This window comes from Stegodyphus dumicola, chromosome 3 (genome assembly GCF_044657685.1).
Source record: "Stegodyphus dumicola isolate Sdum_Otavi_A_Nest chromosome 3, ASM4465768v1".
Classification (NCBI taxonomy): Eukaryota; Metazoa; Arthropoda; class Arachnida; order Araneae; family Eresidae; genus Stegodyphus; species Stegodyphus dumicola.
This window is the reverse complement of record NC_140770.1, coordinates 49,421,398-49,437,043: the sequence shown is the minus strand read 5'-3', so window position 1 is coordinate 49,437,043 and position 15,646 is coordinate 49,421,398. Positions and strand designations below refer to the sequence as shown.

General features: G+C 35.6%; 1 protein-coding gene across 4 annotated transcripts in view; it reads left to right on the top strand.

Annotated features, from left to right (window-relative positions):
- The window catches only part of LOC118180875 (BAR/IMD domain-containing adapter protein 2-like), a 259,049-nt gene extending 256,856 nt beyond the window's left edge, over positions 1-2,193 (top strand). For all 4 annotated transcript variants that reach the window (XM_035349934.2, XM_035349935.2, XM_085812874.1 and 1 more), the window contains one exon: positions 111-2,193. In XM_035349934.2, coding sequence (XP_035205825.1) covers positions 111-326 — 216 coding nt within the window. In that variant the 3' untranslated portion in view covers positions 327-2,193. The remainder of the gene's footprint in view (positions 1-110) is intronic.
- The last annotated feature ends 13,453 nt before the right edge of the window (positions 2,194-15,646 follow it).

The window sequence follows — 15,646 nt, the reverse complement described above, 5'->3', positions numbered from 1 at the left end:
AAAATTCCTTTATATTAAATATGCAAAAGTATTTAATTTTTAGTGATCTTGTATTTTTTATGTGTGAATTCATGTAATGTAATGAATTTATTATAATTATTTTACTACAGGAAGGGAGTGAGTATGCAACACTAACTCGTTCAACAAAAAAACTCCTTCCAGTTGATCCCCCAATAGTTAGTACTTCTGTTATTGAAAATGGAACATTGAAATCCAAGCATTATGCATCTCATCCTGATATTTATGCAGCAGCATCATCTTCTATAGGCCAAAGCAATGGAAAAGTATACCATAATGGGCAATACCTGCCTTCTATGCGATTATAGATAGATTATCATCTTTTCTAATATATGATGAATTAATTACTTAATATCTGATAATTCTGTATGTTTCTGTAAATATGATTTTAACATATAATATAAATTTTGTATGATTTTCTCTGGTCTGTTCTTGTATTAGCCAAGAGACTGAAAAGTTTTTAAATATAAATATATGTATATAGTGTAATAATGGAGATGTACTGATTTTTTGAATGTATGGAATGAGCTTGTTTTTGCTGTAGTTTATATTAAAGGTAGCCAAAAAAGAGAGCAAGATTTTCTAATTATGCTTTTGTATTTATTACAGACATATGTAATAAAGATAATTAATTTTAGAAATGTTTCCTAAAAGAATATGAATAGTCTTCAGTCTGTCTCATGCGTAGTGAAAATAATAGTAATTTATTTTTAGATAACCAAATTTCAATATTTTCATGAATTCATTGAAAGTCTCAGTTTTTGTGGTGCTAAATGGTTGGTATTTATCAAACATTTAATAGAATTCAAATTATGTTATTTTCATATACTGTCTCATTGTTTGGGAGAGGAGAATTATCTTGATTGTAATTACATGTCACATTTATGCCTACATAATTAGCTATACCATTTTGAATCTATTTGGTGCTGTTTGTTGAAATGTGATGTATAAAAATTCGTTTTTTAATTCACAAATATTAAAATACAAAAAAAAAAAAGCATTAATATAGTATAATAGTACTTATTTATTTGTCAAGATAGTGTTGAAGGATCTGTATAACTTCTTAATTGTTGTACTGGCAAGTATTTTTCGTATTCTTGTGCAACTACTTTATAAAATCTTTTATTAAATTGTACTACAGGAAGAAGAAAGAGAATTTTATTAAATTTTGTTAATAATTAATTTTATGTTATTTTAATAAAAAAAATACTTTAAATTTATGTAAACTCTAAAAAATCTCATTATCATAGTTTTTTCCTTTTCTCGTGCAATAAGATTCATTTTCATTATTTAAAAAGAAATATAAATTTCTGTAAATAAAATGTTTTTGAAAATATTTACCCTTCTTCTTTGTTTATATATAGTATATATTTTTGCTTTATTTGAATTTTATTATAAAACACAATTATGTAAGAAAAAACATTCTATAGGGAAACTGAAGTCAGTATGTCTAAGATACGTTAATTATATATTGAGTAAAAATTCAGTCAGTGTTTTAGGTCTGTATATTAAGTTTTTCATTCTGTAATCATTGAAAAAAGAAACTCAGTTGAAATATATTTTTAAAAGTGCTCTATACTGTTATGATTAAAAATGCCTTAAAAATTAATGTAGATGATAATGCAATCCATTCGTAGGTATCTGTAGAATATATTTATCTGTAGCTCTTCTAATGAAATGTTTTAAACACTAATGAAATTTTAAATTGACATGTGAATATATATATCTTTATTATCATATACGTTTAATGATTTTAATATTGCAAAAATGATAGATTTTTTTATATTTAAAAAGAGAAGTTCATTTTTTTAATATCGGCACAATATTTCTTAGTAGAGTGTTAAAAAATTATTACTTACCATTATTAGCAATATGAATATTTCATATTTTGGCGTATAGTTTTAACCTTGTTAAAATAGATCTTCAGCGCTGCATTAATAACAAACATGTATCTGTGCAGAATATTATATTATGTATATTATACAAAATATTATATAATATATATTTTATATGTGCAAAATAATGTGTGTTTATAATCTCTTTGTGAATTTTAACAATTTTGATAAAAAGAATTCATTATATAGATGCAAAGGAATATTTATGTATACAATGTTACTTCTGAACCAAATGTATCTCAAGTGAGATTTAATTGAATAAATGATTTATAAACTGAAACTTGTTTAGACATGTATCTAAAATAAGTGGAGAGTAAGTTTGCTTAAAACCAATTTCTAAAGTTTGTTGTTGTGCATGGTTTAAACTCAAAACAAAAAATTTATTGAAAAGTACATAGTAATAAGAATACTTGATTATAATACTGATATACTTAATCAACACTACAAAGAACTCTTTTCTTCATAGTTTGGCCCCACAAAATGAGTTATGAGAATATCTCTTCAGAAATAAAAAATTAAAGGATATATATACTTTTCTTTGATATATTACTGAATATTGAGATAGAAAAAAACTAATAAATTGAAAAAAATATTTTAAAAAAGTATAATATACAGGTAGTTCCATGTTTGCTAAATCTGAAATGTATCAATGAAAAACGAATTTTTTGATTTCCAGACAGTGTAAATTCAAATCAGAAATGGCTTATAAATTAAAGTAGTGATGTCTCCAGCAGCTTAACTGTATTGCTTTCTTTGCTATATCATTCTTTTCTAATTTGTTTTGTTTAATTCTCGAATTTCATCCAGATTTGCAAATGTCTTTGAGAAAGACATTTAGACATGAGCTTTCATGTTTTTTAATCCATTCTGTATAGTGAATATACTGAGAGAAAAACTGGAACCTTTTCTCTCTAGTATTTCTTTTAAAGAGAAATTTCAACTCAGTATTCCAGAATATTGTTTTTAAGATTATTCCACTGGAATTGGCTTTTTGTATTTCATTTCATTTAAGTTGCTATTTCAGATACTCACTATTCAGTAGTTGCTATATTATATTGAAATTTTGCATTTTCAAAATTCTTATGTTAACTAAATTTGCACTATATCTGCAGATCAGATAATGGTGCCTTTAATTCACATATTCTTAGTTATCTTTTCATATTGCATTTTAAAGTACATCTTAGCATAATTCTTAAGAATGCTTTTTTTATAATCTCATAGCATAATCCAGTATTTGATACGTTTCCTTATAGAGTTAAGGAGTAAGACATTACTTCAGAATAAACTTTACTTGTTGTCAAAATTATAGAGTTAAGGAGTAAGACATTACTTCAGAATAAACTTTACTTGTTGTCAAATGCCAAAATCTTCTGTGTACCATGTCACTATGTCAACCATTTCACCACAGAAGGATATGGGAGGAATACTTTTATTTCCTCACATTCCATACAAGTAGGTTAAGTGTGACTTTAGAAAATGTTAATTGATCTCCACTCGGCCAATCCAAATTCAGTTACAGCTTTTTATTTTTAGCCCAGCAACAACAACAACTTTATTTTAGCAATTTGTCCAGAAGGGCTATTAATTTCGTTTTAACATTTTCGTTGATTCACTATAAACGGCGAATCCCTTTTTAAATTGTTGCCACCAAATATTAGAGCCCTGTACTGTATTTGAAAAAATTAAAAAATGAAGAAGCTGCATAAATGTGCACTGCACCCCCCTCCGAAAAAAAGGGGGGACAGGTCTATATCTTAAGTTCTACTGGGCCGATTGACGAAATTCAGCTTGCATTTTCCAGGTCCTGAAAGCAGGACTTAGGATATGTATCAGATTTATATATAGCATTGTTCTAATATGGGTATTTTGATACAAAATCGGACTTCTTCTGAAATGACATGCCAATTGTTTCTATATTTTGATTCTACGACTCAAATTAAGCCAAACTGCCAAGTTTTGTAAAAAGCGCATGAGTAGTTTTTAAAAAGTTAGCTCTCAAAATTTTAACTCCTCAATGTTAATTGAATTTCATATACAGTAAGACCCCGCTTAACGCTGTTTCGGTTTAGCGCTCTTTTATTTCAACCCGGGGATTCCACGAAATCGCTCGCAGCATACGGGGATTCCCCGAAATATTATGCAGCGATAGGTTTCAAATACATATCCGAAAGAGTGTACTTGTATTTCTTGTTTGGTGCGGTATTGTAAAGACATATTTTGAAGGGGTAAATGTGGAAGATGTCGAAGAAATAATTCAAGAAGCAGCGGCTAGTCTTTCTAATGATGAGCTCAAGGAATTAACTGAACAAGAAGAAAAAAAAAAAAAAATGTTGACAGCAGTGATTCAGAAGAGCAAAAAGAACTTTCGATGGCGTTTGTAAAAAGGAGTTTGTCTACCGTAACTGAAATAATGGATCAATTCATTGAAAATGATCCGAATTTTGACAGGAGCTCAAAAGTAAGGTGTGGTGTTAGAGATGCTCTATCCGTTTATGAAGAACTTTTAAGAGAACAAAGCAAAAGAAAAAGGCAAACAACATTAGATGCTTTTGTCACAAAAAGGCAGAACACTGAAAACGCGGAAGGCTAACTAAATATGACTAACTTAGAATTTTATTTGTTTTTTTTTAAGAATATTCGTTTTGTTATTTATATTTTGTTTTTATTTTTGCAAGAAATAATAATGTGGTATTAATTTGGGCTTTAAGAAATAAATGTTTGGTTTTATTTTTATTAAAAATACATACTTTTTAAATTTAATACCTAACCAATTTCCTAGCCATCTTCCCCTAACCCCAATATTTACATGTAAAGATAGCCTCGTTTAGCGCTGTTTCGCATTACGCTCTACTTTGATGGAACGTATCCCCCGCGTTAAGCGGGGTCTTACTGTATTTATAATAATATCTCTTTTTTTTTTAATTAAACTCACTTGATTCCTTCTTCCAGAATTTGAAATTTAGGCTTAATCAAAATATAATTTGCACACTCTATGATTTATTTTTAAAATTTGTATTTTTATAAATTAATATCAGTTTAAAATAGATGTATTTCTAGGCACACCTGTAAAAAACAGTTTTTTTATCCACAATTTCCTAACATATACGTGAATTTAGGTATTGGCGTGCTTTGAAATTTGGCATATTTGTTACAAGCAATAATAATGCCAAATGTGGTTCAGTCACTATATTAAAAAAGTATTTGAAAGTGGACCTTTTTTCCTTTCGTTTACAATGAAAAAAAGGAAAAGAAAAAGTGGACCTTTTTTCCGTTCGTTTACAATGAAAAAAAGGAAAAGAAAATGGATTGCTATAAATTAAGAAGTTCGCCAAGTCAATTAATTATTCTTGGCGCAAACTGGAGAAAATCCGCCTAGATAAATTTTTTAGTTTTTTCGTAAATTTCGCACCAAATTTTACAAAATTAAATATTTAAGCATAATTTGAATCGATATATGGAATAAAATTGGCATGTCATTTCAGAAAAAGTCCGATTTTGTGTCAAAATACCTATGTTAGAACAGTGTTATATATAAATCTAATATATATCCTAAGTCATGCTTTCGAGACATGAAAAACGCAAGTTGAATTTCGTCAATCAGCCCAGTAGAACGGGAGATATAGAAGAAGTTCTCTCTTTTATTATTATTTTTATTTTATTTATTTATTTTAGCAGCTATCAAATTTTGAATAACGTACGTCTCTATCCGAATATGGGCATCTGGAAGCCCAAATTTTGAATTTGCTTTCTTATCTGTTTCATATTTTGTAAAGCATTTATCAGTTTTTGATTAAGAAACTCAACGATTTCAAAGCCAGTAATGGCAAAACTGTACAGGGAGGGGAAAAAAATTATCTGCATCGTGCCAGACTGTGTTTTGAAAATTCTAAATATATGCTTTGTGGTATTGCTGTTGAATTGAATTTTATAGTTTAAGTACGAAGAACATGATATTTAATAAATAAAGGTAACACATAAAGCGTTAAAAGAACGCTCCTTTGGGCGAAATATAAAACCTGAAAGCTTTCAGATTTTTTACTTTTTTTTAATTGCAAGATTTCTTGAAAAAATTTCGATATACTACCTCATGCAAAAACGAGCACAGCATTTTTGAGTGTGCCAGACCGTTGTGCTAACTCCTGTACCACAAAATCAGATGGGAAGAGTGCTGTAACAACATAAGATGCTAGTAAATGTAAACTAAAACACAATGTCGCTTAAAAAATAAACTAGATGGCATATTAAAATTTGTGCTGGCACATCAGAAATTTACTGTCTCTGGCATTTTATATCTATAAATGAGTTAAATTAGTGTTTTAAAAATTTCCTTACCCATGTGTCTTCCTGACATAATTGGAAGCACATCCAGCTGGAAATTGGGATGTCTGGAGTTTGAATCCCGGCGAGGGAATTGCATATTTTTCGTGTTTTCCGGCTTAAACCTGATGACTCTATAGTAGCAGAAAAAAATTCAAGTCGGCCTCAGAGATTAGACAAATCCTACACAAGACGTATCATAGATTACCACTCATAGAGTAAACTCTGAAATGTAATCACATGCAGTCAGTCCATCTTAAATTTATTACCAATAATGCAAGAATTAAATAAATATACATGTTTAATATTGAAATTTCTTTATTTTCGCTATGAACTGTGACAAATGCATCCAGACAGCACTCTCCCGCTTTCTTAGTGGCCATTTAAGAAGCCTTGTCTTCCAAAGAGGTAAAAAAACCCACCCGATTTGTCAGAAATGTAACAGTGAGCAGGCTTCTCTAGCACTTAGGTATCTGAGTTCGTCCTACGACAACCTGGTTAAGTTTCCTGTGCTAGTCTATGACTTTTTGGAAATGAATAAACTCGTGGATCTCATCGAAGCTGGACTTGAGGATTAGCAACAACAACAACATTTTTCGAAGTCCGAATGTTACTCGGGTTCAGCTTCTGACATTCTAACTATAGCATTTCTTATTGCCTCTTCCTCCCCCTTCTTAGATACCAGCCTTTTACTTAAAAGAAGTATATATAGATGGCAGCACTGAACTGATATCGAGAATGTTTTGTTACTCTTAAAAGTGAGAAACGAGAAGCAGCAATCACGTTCCACCAGCAGCCGAAGTCGCGGAACGCTAGTGGTTTTGTCCAGAGCTCGAAACCTGGTGAACAGACGGACGTTTTCATAGATTTCCCCATGTGTTAGGTGTATACGAGCCAGCGTTAGGAAGTCCTTCACGAAAGCATCCTTCCTCTTAGGCAGATAGCCATCATGTGCTTTGTCGTAATCAAATAAACCAACTCAAGAAACACCCAAACATAGTCAGCATCCAAGCCACGGGGTGCAAATATCCTTAAAGTGAACAAAACTAATTAACACGTTGAGCGCCTCGCGTATTTCTTAGGCAATCCCGTTCAGGCCACGCACGCCGCTTAAAAGCGCTGGTATTGTAGGGCCAGAAGTAATGGTCAGAAAAAAGACTAAGAGAGTTGTCACATTTTGTAATAGCTTTAATGAAGAACCGTTTTTATGTTTAACGTGTTTCAATGAAATCCATTAGTCCAGTAAAGAATCAAAATTAAGTAAATTTTCTGTAATTCCATAAAACAGTGTAAATTTTATAGTTATATATTATGCTACACACTGTCAGCCACCGGCAGTCGACGTGGCCTAAACGGAAAGTCTAGTGTCAGCCACAGATGGCTGACATAGCGCTCAACGTGTTAAGAATGGATTTAAAGCAGATAAAATTACTCTGCGCGCGTAATTCGGCTAAATATATCTAATCCCGGTTCAGTGACTGGCTGCATTAGCACTTTCTTGTTTTTCTAATCTGTAAGGTGGATAAGAATTAGCTTTCTTTAGAGATTCCTCCACCAAAGCATGCCTTCTCATAGGCAGATAGCCCTTGTCGCGTTCTTTGTCGTTGCTAATAAACAGTGGAATTGAATGAATGTAAGTACATTGTTGAAGGTTAAGGAACAAAAATAAAGAGACTCTTCGTTTTTTTCCCTCTTTTTCTAAGCTTTAGCTCATATAATAAACACATTTCTTCTTGTCTGGGCTAAATCCTTCTAGAAATTCTTTCACTATTTCTTCTTTTCTGAACTAGCTTTTGATGTACAAACGTACATACGCCATGCAAGCGATCTTTCATCAGCTTCTCAACATATATTCCTCAAGCCTTGACACATATAATTGGAAATAAGAACAAGTTCATATGCGAAAATTGATATTCATCAATTTTTGATTTTTAACAATGAAATTTTCATTAAACTCCGATTATTTTATGAATAATAAAAATTACAAACTTAAATTACGAGCGGCATGACCACGAAAGTCCCTTCCCCTGGGGTGGAACGCTAAAAGCGTCGCCCCGTGGCAGTTGACCTGCCAAAGTATGCATAGCACACGCAAAAGAAAAAACAAAAAGTAGAAAAGGGTGCTTCCTAAATTTTCAGCCTAAATAAAATTTCGGTATAAAATCACAGCGTAAATAAATTTAAAATAAACAAAATTTCGAGTAAATTAACTTCGTTTATCGTTATCGGCGGTGTATCTAGAATATTTGCAACCAAAATGAAATTTCTTCCTACAGCATATTTTGCTTCTTCATATCACCCATATACAGCGTCCTCTCTTTGATTGTAGACCAGGAGCCCTTATTCGTGTGAATGATGGAGGCGACGATACTACAATTAAAAGCAATACTGTTGTCGCCGATGTCAATCAAATGAGACAACAACACACTTTTCGATCTATTGTTTAGTGCTGTTTACTTCACAAGCAAAGAAAAGCTTCCAGTCTGAAGGAGGAAAGATGATTTCTTCCGATAAGTTTACGTTTTGAAAATAACGCGCGGAGAAAAGGCGGACAGCACCCTTAGTGAAGTAAAAGAAAGTGACGAGCTTTTCAATATGGACATTGAATCTATTTAAAATTTAAAAATTTAGGCATGATACTCGTGACGCATAAGATACGCCTTGCGATATGAAAAACATAAAAAGAAAGGACTGTATGTAAGCTCCATATTTTTGCTCACACACCAAAGGGGCGGAGCTACGAAAATGAAGGTTTGGGGTGAAACGGGGATTTACTCTTAAAATGATTTACTCCTCAACATATATTCCTCAAGTCTTGACACATATAATTGGAAATAAGAACAAGTTCATATGCGAAAATTGATATTCATCAATTTTTGATTTTTAGCAATAAAATTTTCATTAAACTTAGATACTTATTTGTAATATACTGAGTTTCAACTGTACTCTGGCAGTACTTCCCGGTGACAGGAGAGAAATCCCTAAGAAACTTATCTCTGAAGGAATATCAGGTAGGTCTTGCAACATGGAACTTTGGAACTTTGCGGTTATACTGGCTTTCAGCAGGAAATTAAAGTCCTGCTCTTGCCAGTTCCTGATGTGATCCCATGTGGGGCCTGACAGAGTAGAAACCTGAAAGAAATTTTCTCTCGTGGAGGTAGAAGTGTGCTGGGGAGAGAAAAAGAAGCACTTTGCTCCTGTACTGCTACATCTTGGATGGAATCCGCCAAGCAGGGGCCGGAGAAAGAAACTTCGGATGACCTGTGTAGGATAGCCCGAATACTAACTGTTCATTCGTCGGAGCCAGTCACGCACCCTCCCAGAAACTGACCCCGATCGATGCTGCTTGAAAACCAGAAAACTGGAACTTTGAATTCTGAACTCAAGAGGTGGGCGACAAATGGGCGGAGGTTTTTGTCTTCAGCCAGGATTTCGTAGATAAGAATGTCCGTGAAATTAGCGGGATTCACATTGATAATATTATTAAAAAAGTTGTTGTTTATTCTGCTGAGGTAGTCCTGAATAGTATCTATTTTCAAGTCGGAGTGGAGAGTCCTATTCCGAACATAGTAAGGAGCTTTTGTGATGATTCTTAGCACCTTATTTTGAAGCACTTGGAGTTTGCTAATTTCGTTTGCTTTGTAGTTTGCCCAGGCTGGGGAAGCATACGTGAGAATGGGTCGGATTACAGTTTCATAAATCCTCTTTTTCAGTCTGAGGGTGAGGTTTTCATTCTTTAGGAGAGGGAAAAGCCTGAAAATGATCCCGTGTGCTTTTCCGCTTACTCTAAGCATATGATCCTTCCAATTGTAGTTCTTGTTAAGGGTAACTCCCAGGTAATTAGCTTTATCAACTGTAGGGATGATTTTGCCAAAAAGTTTAACCTCAGTTCTGACCCGTTTCCTCTGTCTGCGATTTCGAATGAGTAGAATCTTGGATTTTTCTGGCTGAATGCACGTTTTCCAGCGACTGCACCACCCCTCAATAGCAGGGATTTTCGCCTAAATTCTTGACAAGGCATACTCTGGGTTTAGAGACTTGGTGGCTATCGCTGTATCATCAGCTTAGCTGGCTGCGAGAACATTTGTATCCTCGGAAAAGCAAGGGAAATCGTTGGTATAGATGATGTAAAAAATCGGGTCTAAAATTGACCCTTGAGGAATACCTGCGTAAATATTTTTGACACATGAAGTTGCATTTCCAACTCCAACGGTGCAAGTTCTATTTTCAAGGAAGGACTTGATAATGAGTATCAGATTTCTGGGAAAACCGAGATGAATTAGCTTATAGATTAGCCCTGGATGCCAGACGCGGTCAAAAGCCTTTGCCACGTCTAGCATCAGGATAGCAACACTCATTCTGTTGTGCATAGCCGCGCCGATGAACTCCGTGAGCCTGACTAACTGCGTTGTGGTCGAAAGTCCTTTCCGGAAACCGTGCTGGTGATCAACGAGAAAGTCCAAGTTTTCTTGCATTCTGAGATACATAATACGTTCCAGGATCTTGCTTATGGAGGACAGCAGGCTGATGGGTCTAAAGTTTGCCGGGTAATCCTGTGTTTTCCCTGGCTTAGGAATCATCAGGATGCTTGCTTGCTTCCAGAAAAGCGGGAAATAATTTTGATACAAACATGCATTGAGAATGCCTGTTAATTTGCATACGGTCTTAAAAGGCATGTTTTTCAGCATCTGGTTCGTGATCTTGTCCTTTCCTGGAGCTTTCTTTAATTTAAGTCCCTTAATAATGTTCTGCACTTCGTGCGGCGTGGTTAGTTTGATAGAAGGTTCCGTAGAAGGGGAGTGCAGCCATTGATCGTTAAAGTAATGAACTTGAATGTCCGAACTATGATCTGAGGGAAAGGAATTTGGAATCAACTGTTTAGAAAGGTGTTCCGCAAAAAGTTCCGCTTTGTCTTGATCGGAGTAAGCAAAACCGTTATCGCATATAAGCGGTTTTCTAACAGAACAGGGGCGTTTTAGTGTCCTTGTATGACGCCAGATGGCACCAGGTTCGTCGTTGATCTTTTCCATCTTAGCCTGCCATAAGCTAGAACGATGGTCCTGAATCTTTTGCTTGATTTTCCTATTAAGCCTGTTAATTTGAGTCTTGATAGCAGGAACCCAGGTGAGATTAAATTCCTTTCGGAGATGATTTCGAAAGCAGATTATTCCGCGAATATTGGTAGGAAGCGTGTGCTCATGTCTGACACGGTCAACCTCAGTCGTAGCTAGGGACTTAGCAGAATGCAGGTACGAAGTAAAGTCTGTTATAGCACGTTCAATATCCGAAGTACTTTGTAACGAGTCACAATTAAAATCAGTGGTCATCAAAGTATTAAGATTCCAATCAGTATGCTTAATTGGCGGTAGGTTCTTAGCATTTTCCACTCCAAGGTAAGCAAGCGCAGGTACATGATCAGAAGACATGTCACATGTTACCGTAATAGCCATAGGAATATTGAACGTCGTAATAAAAATATCCAGAATGTCAGGCCGATGGTTGAGTATATTTGGCCTATAGGTAGGCTCATCCGCCACATGCAGAAAGACAGGGTAATTACACACAAAATCATGCACTATGCGTCCATTATAATTCGAGTTGCGGCATCCCCAGTCGAGATGCTTGGCGTTTAAATCGCCACCTAGAAAGGTGGGGGAGTCTGAGTTAATAAGTCTATCCAGAATTTCAGCACTGAGCTTGTTCTCAGGGCGGTTATACACCGCACAGAAAGTGACATCCCCAATGTTGGGTAGATTCACCATCACTTTAACACTTTCCATTCCATCACAATTTTCTGCACTTTTCAGATATGAATCAAAAGTCCTTTTAACATAAATGAGCACTCTGCCACCACGGTGGTGGAGTCTGTCACTACGGTAGCTGAAATAATTGGCTATCCTTAAGGAGTGCGAAGGGTTAGCATGGGTTTCTGTAATTAAGCAGATGTCTACGTCATTTTGCTGGATAAATTCATGAAGTTCCGGTATCTTGGAGGTAACGTTCTGCGCGTTCCAGAGCAGGATCTTAACAGGAGAAGTTTGCAGGGAGGTGGGATTATCCATGGTTGGGGGAAGCTGGCCTGACTGTGTCCTCTATCATAGAGGCGGTAGGAAGTGCCTTCGCTACATCAGCAAACATAGAGATGGCTGTTGTGAGCTTTTGAATTACCGCATTAGCTTCGTCGAGCTTTGCTTGAAGCTCACTGAGTTGTGGGAAGGTTGCTTGGTGCGCCATCTGTGGGGGAGTAGCATTACTATTGTTTACTACCCTATCTGCATATGATATGCCTTTTTGCACAAATGATGAGCGAGGCTTGGGGTAGAACGAACAACCTTTAAAACTGGCAGTATGAGGAAGTCCGCAATGACAGCACTTTGGTGGCACATCCTTGGGCTTGGTGCAGTCACGAGACTCCTGCCCCTGACCACATTTGACACACCGTGGTGCGTGACGGCATTGACTTTGAGCGTGGTAAAAGTCTTGGCATCGGAATCACTGCGTGATACCGCGTCTACCTCTGTATCTTTCAACTGTTATCTTTAGCCTCATAAGATACTTTAGATTATTAAAAATGTCCTTGGTTTTCTCATTCCTTTCTAGCAAGATCAGGAATAAAGACATGGGGGCAATTTCAGGACCTTTTCGGCGAGACATTTGTACAACCTTTTTAACAGCGTATCCTTCTGCAATGAGAGCATCTTGGATATCCGTAACTGGGGTGTCAATCGGAAGGCTACGAATGACGACTTTGATGTTTTTGTCTTCAGCAAGCTCATATGAATGAAATTTAATCTTTTTGTCGTCAGGGAGGTCCGTGATGTTACGATAAGTCTCACTGGAATTGACTTTGATTTCAAATTCATCTACGGCTTTCATCTTTGCATTAAGTTCACTGTAGCCGGAGTTATCCAATAGATCACCATTTCCAGTTTCAATCCTTAATGACAATCGGCGGAAGCTTCGAACTTCTTTTCGGAAACTGAAATTCTTCAGATACATGAGCATCACTTATTTGCCCAGCCTGGCACGTGACCTCATCTGTATTTCCGATAGGCCGCACCATGCTTTCCGTCAGGGACGTACTTGCAGCCGGCTTCTCGGAGGATTCACTAGATGGCGCCACTTTAGCGTGGCTACTGGTCGCTACTTTAGATGGCTTTGGGGAGGAGATTTCATACGGCTTTTTGGATGAATCATCAGCTTTTGCAGCCCTCGGTTTCATCCTGCGTTTTACTGCAACATCGCCTTGGGTAGTTGAGTGAGTACTCCGTTCAGTACCATGGGTATGAGCGTTTTCGGGAGGAAGCTGAGTTAGCACATGGTATTTGTTTTTCAAATCCAATTCGGCTGACTTTTCAGGGCTGAGCGGCCGTTTAACACTGTGGCTGGGGGTAATCCATTCCATGCTTGAATCCACATCGTTAGAATGGTTAGACTCAGATAGAGAGGCAAAATCTCTTTCCGTGTTATGTATTATATCCATAAATCTGTTCAGGAATGCCAATTCAACTTGCTCATAGGGGGTCAGGCTATCATTTCTGGAAGTCAGTGCATGAAAGCGATCAGCAATTTGCTGAATAATTGACATTTTCCAGATAAAGTCAAGAAAATTAAGCTAGGCAAGAAATAGGGCACGCAAGGACCTTTTACAGTCCCCAGAACACAAGGTTCAACGGGAACAAACCTTCTGTATGTGCCAACAAGTGCACAAATATGCGAGCAGTTAGCAGAGTAACGGCAATCAAGAGCGAGGAAAAACTCACCACCGCGAGCAAGTAGCAAATCACTACTATCTACCGAAAAATCTGATCGTCTTGCAGCAGTTCATCAGCAGAGGCTAAAAAGGAAAGAGAAAATCCAAACAATGTCCTTGCTCGTATCGCCATCTGGTGGCGGTGAAATTTATCATTATTACCTGGGCGAAGGGAAGGCGTTGTTGTTGTATTTAATTACGGCAAAGCACACAAGGGCTATCTGTCTAAGGGGAGGCATGCCTTCGTGGAGGACTTTCTAAGGGAAACTGGCTCGTATACACGTTACACATGGGGAAAACCACGAAAACACCCATGCAGCCAGCCCGTTCGCGGGATTCGAACCTCAGACCGAACTACCAGTGTTCAGCGACTTTACCGCTCGGCCGCTGGTGGGCTCGAAGGGAAGGCACTCAGTGGATTATTAGAGCATGCTTCAGTACAGTGGCTTTCAAATTTCACTTCCCACAGTTCGCGAATAAAAAAAAATAGAAATTTTGGTGCAGTTGCATCAAAGTATTTTATAAAATATTCAGAATCTGCATCCATATTATATATAAGAATTTCAGTCATCCTAAAAAGAGATGATGATATATCCTAAAAAGAGATGATGGCAAAAGAAAAGTAACATATAAAGCTCCCATTTTTGGCGTTGAATGTATAATAAAGCAATAAATTGCATTAGATATAAGAAAACGAACACTCGGGGACCTGGAATATATTCTACAGATGAAATATGTATTACAGGAAATGAGAGAAGAAATAAGTATATACATGAAAATTCGCGAACCAGAAAATAAGTTACAAGTAAAAATGAATGTGGAATGGAATTCAACAAAGATATAAGATGATTGTTGAAAATTAACCCTTGCTATTTACTAATCATTATTTTACATATGTGAAATAAAAGCGTCGGCCAATATTAACCATTTTTGAGAAATGTAATTAACCACCACAATAAAAACTCCGAATATTGCATGAATAATAAAAATTACGCTTGATCTTTGAATTATGGTAACTTGGCGATTTCTTGGCAAAAACTTGGCGAACAACTCTCCTACAGCAACCTCTATTTTTTTTCCCGCAGCCATTTTGTCTTCACGAAGTAAAGAGATGTTTCTATTCTTTTTATTTACTGAACACTTTTTCCAACAATCTACTATCCAAATTACACTTTTACTAGAAATTTTATCTAACAAAACTTCTTAATCATGACATTTATTCACTGCAAAATTTTGAAAAATTGCACAATCGCCAACTCCTTGCGCGTTTTTCACAATAACACATACACATAAACCATGTACACGTCGACTTATTTTTACTTAAAAAAACATCCCAGAATTGCACAAAAATGGCATTGGGCACACTCTTCACTATATCCATGTACACTGCTTTTTTGTCATAAATTAGAAAAATTTCACGAAAATGTATGACAATTTTCTGAATCTTTAAACCCGGTAAAAAGAACATATATGAAATTACCTTATCGCGAGAAAGTATATACCCTTTCCAAATATGAACATTTCCACGTATAAAATAAATAAAATATCCAAAAACTTTTCCTCTAAATTATCTATTATATTATAAGCGTCACCAACGGATTCATACCGCAAACATTACAAATACTTAGTGTCAATATTTAAATTATTTCCATGCACGTTTACT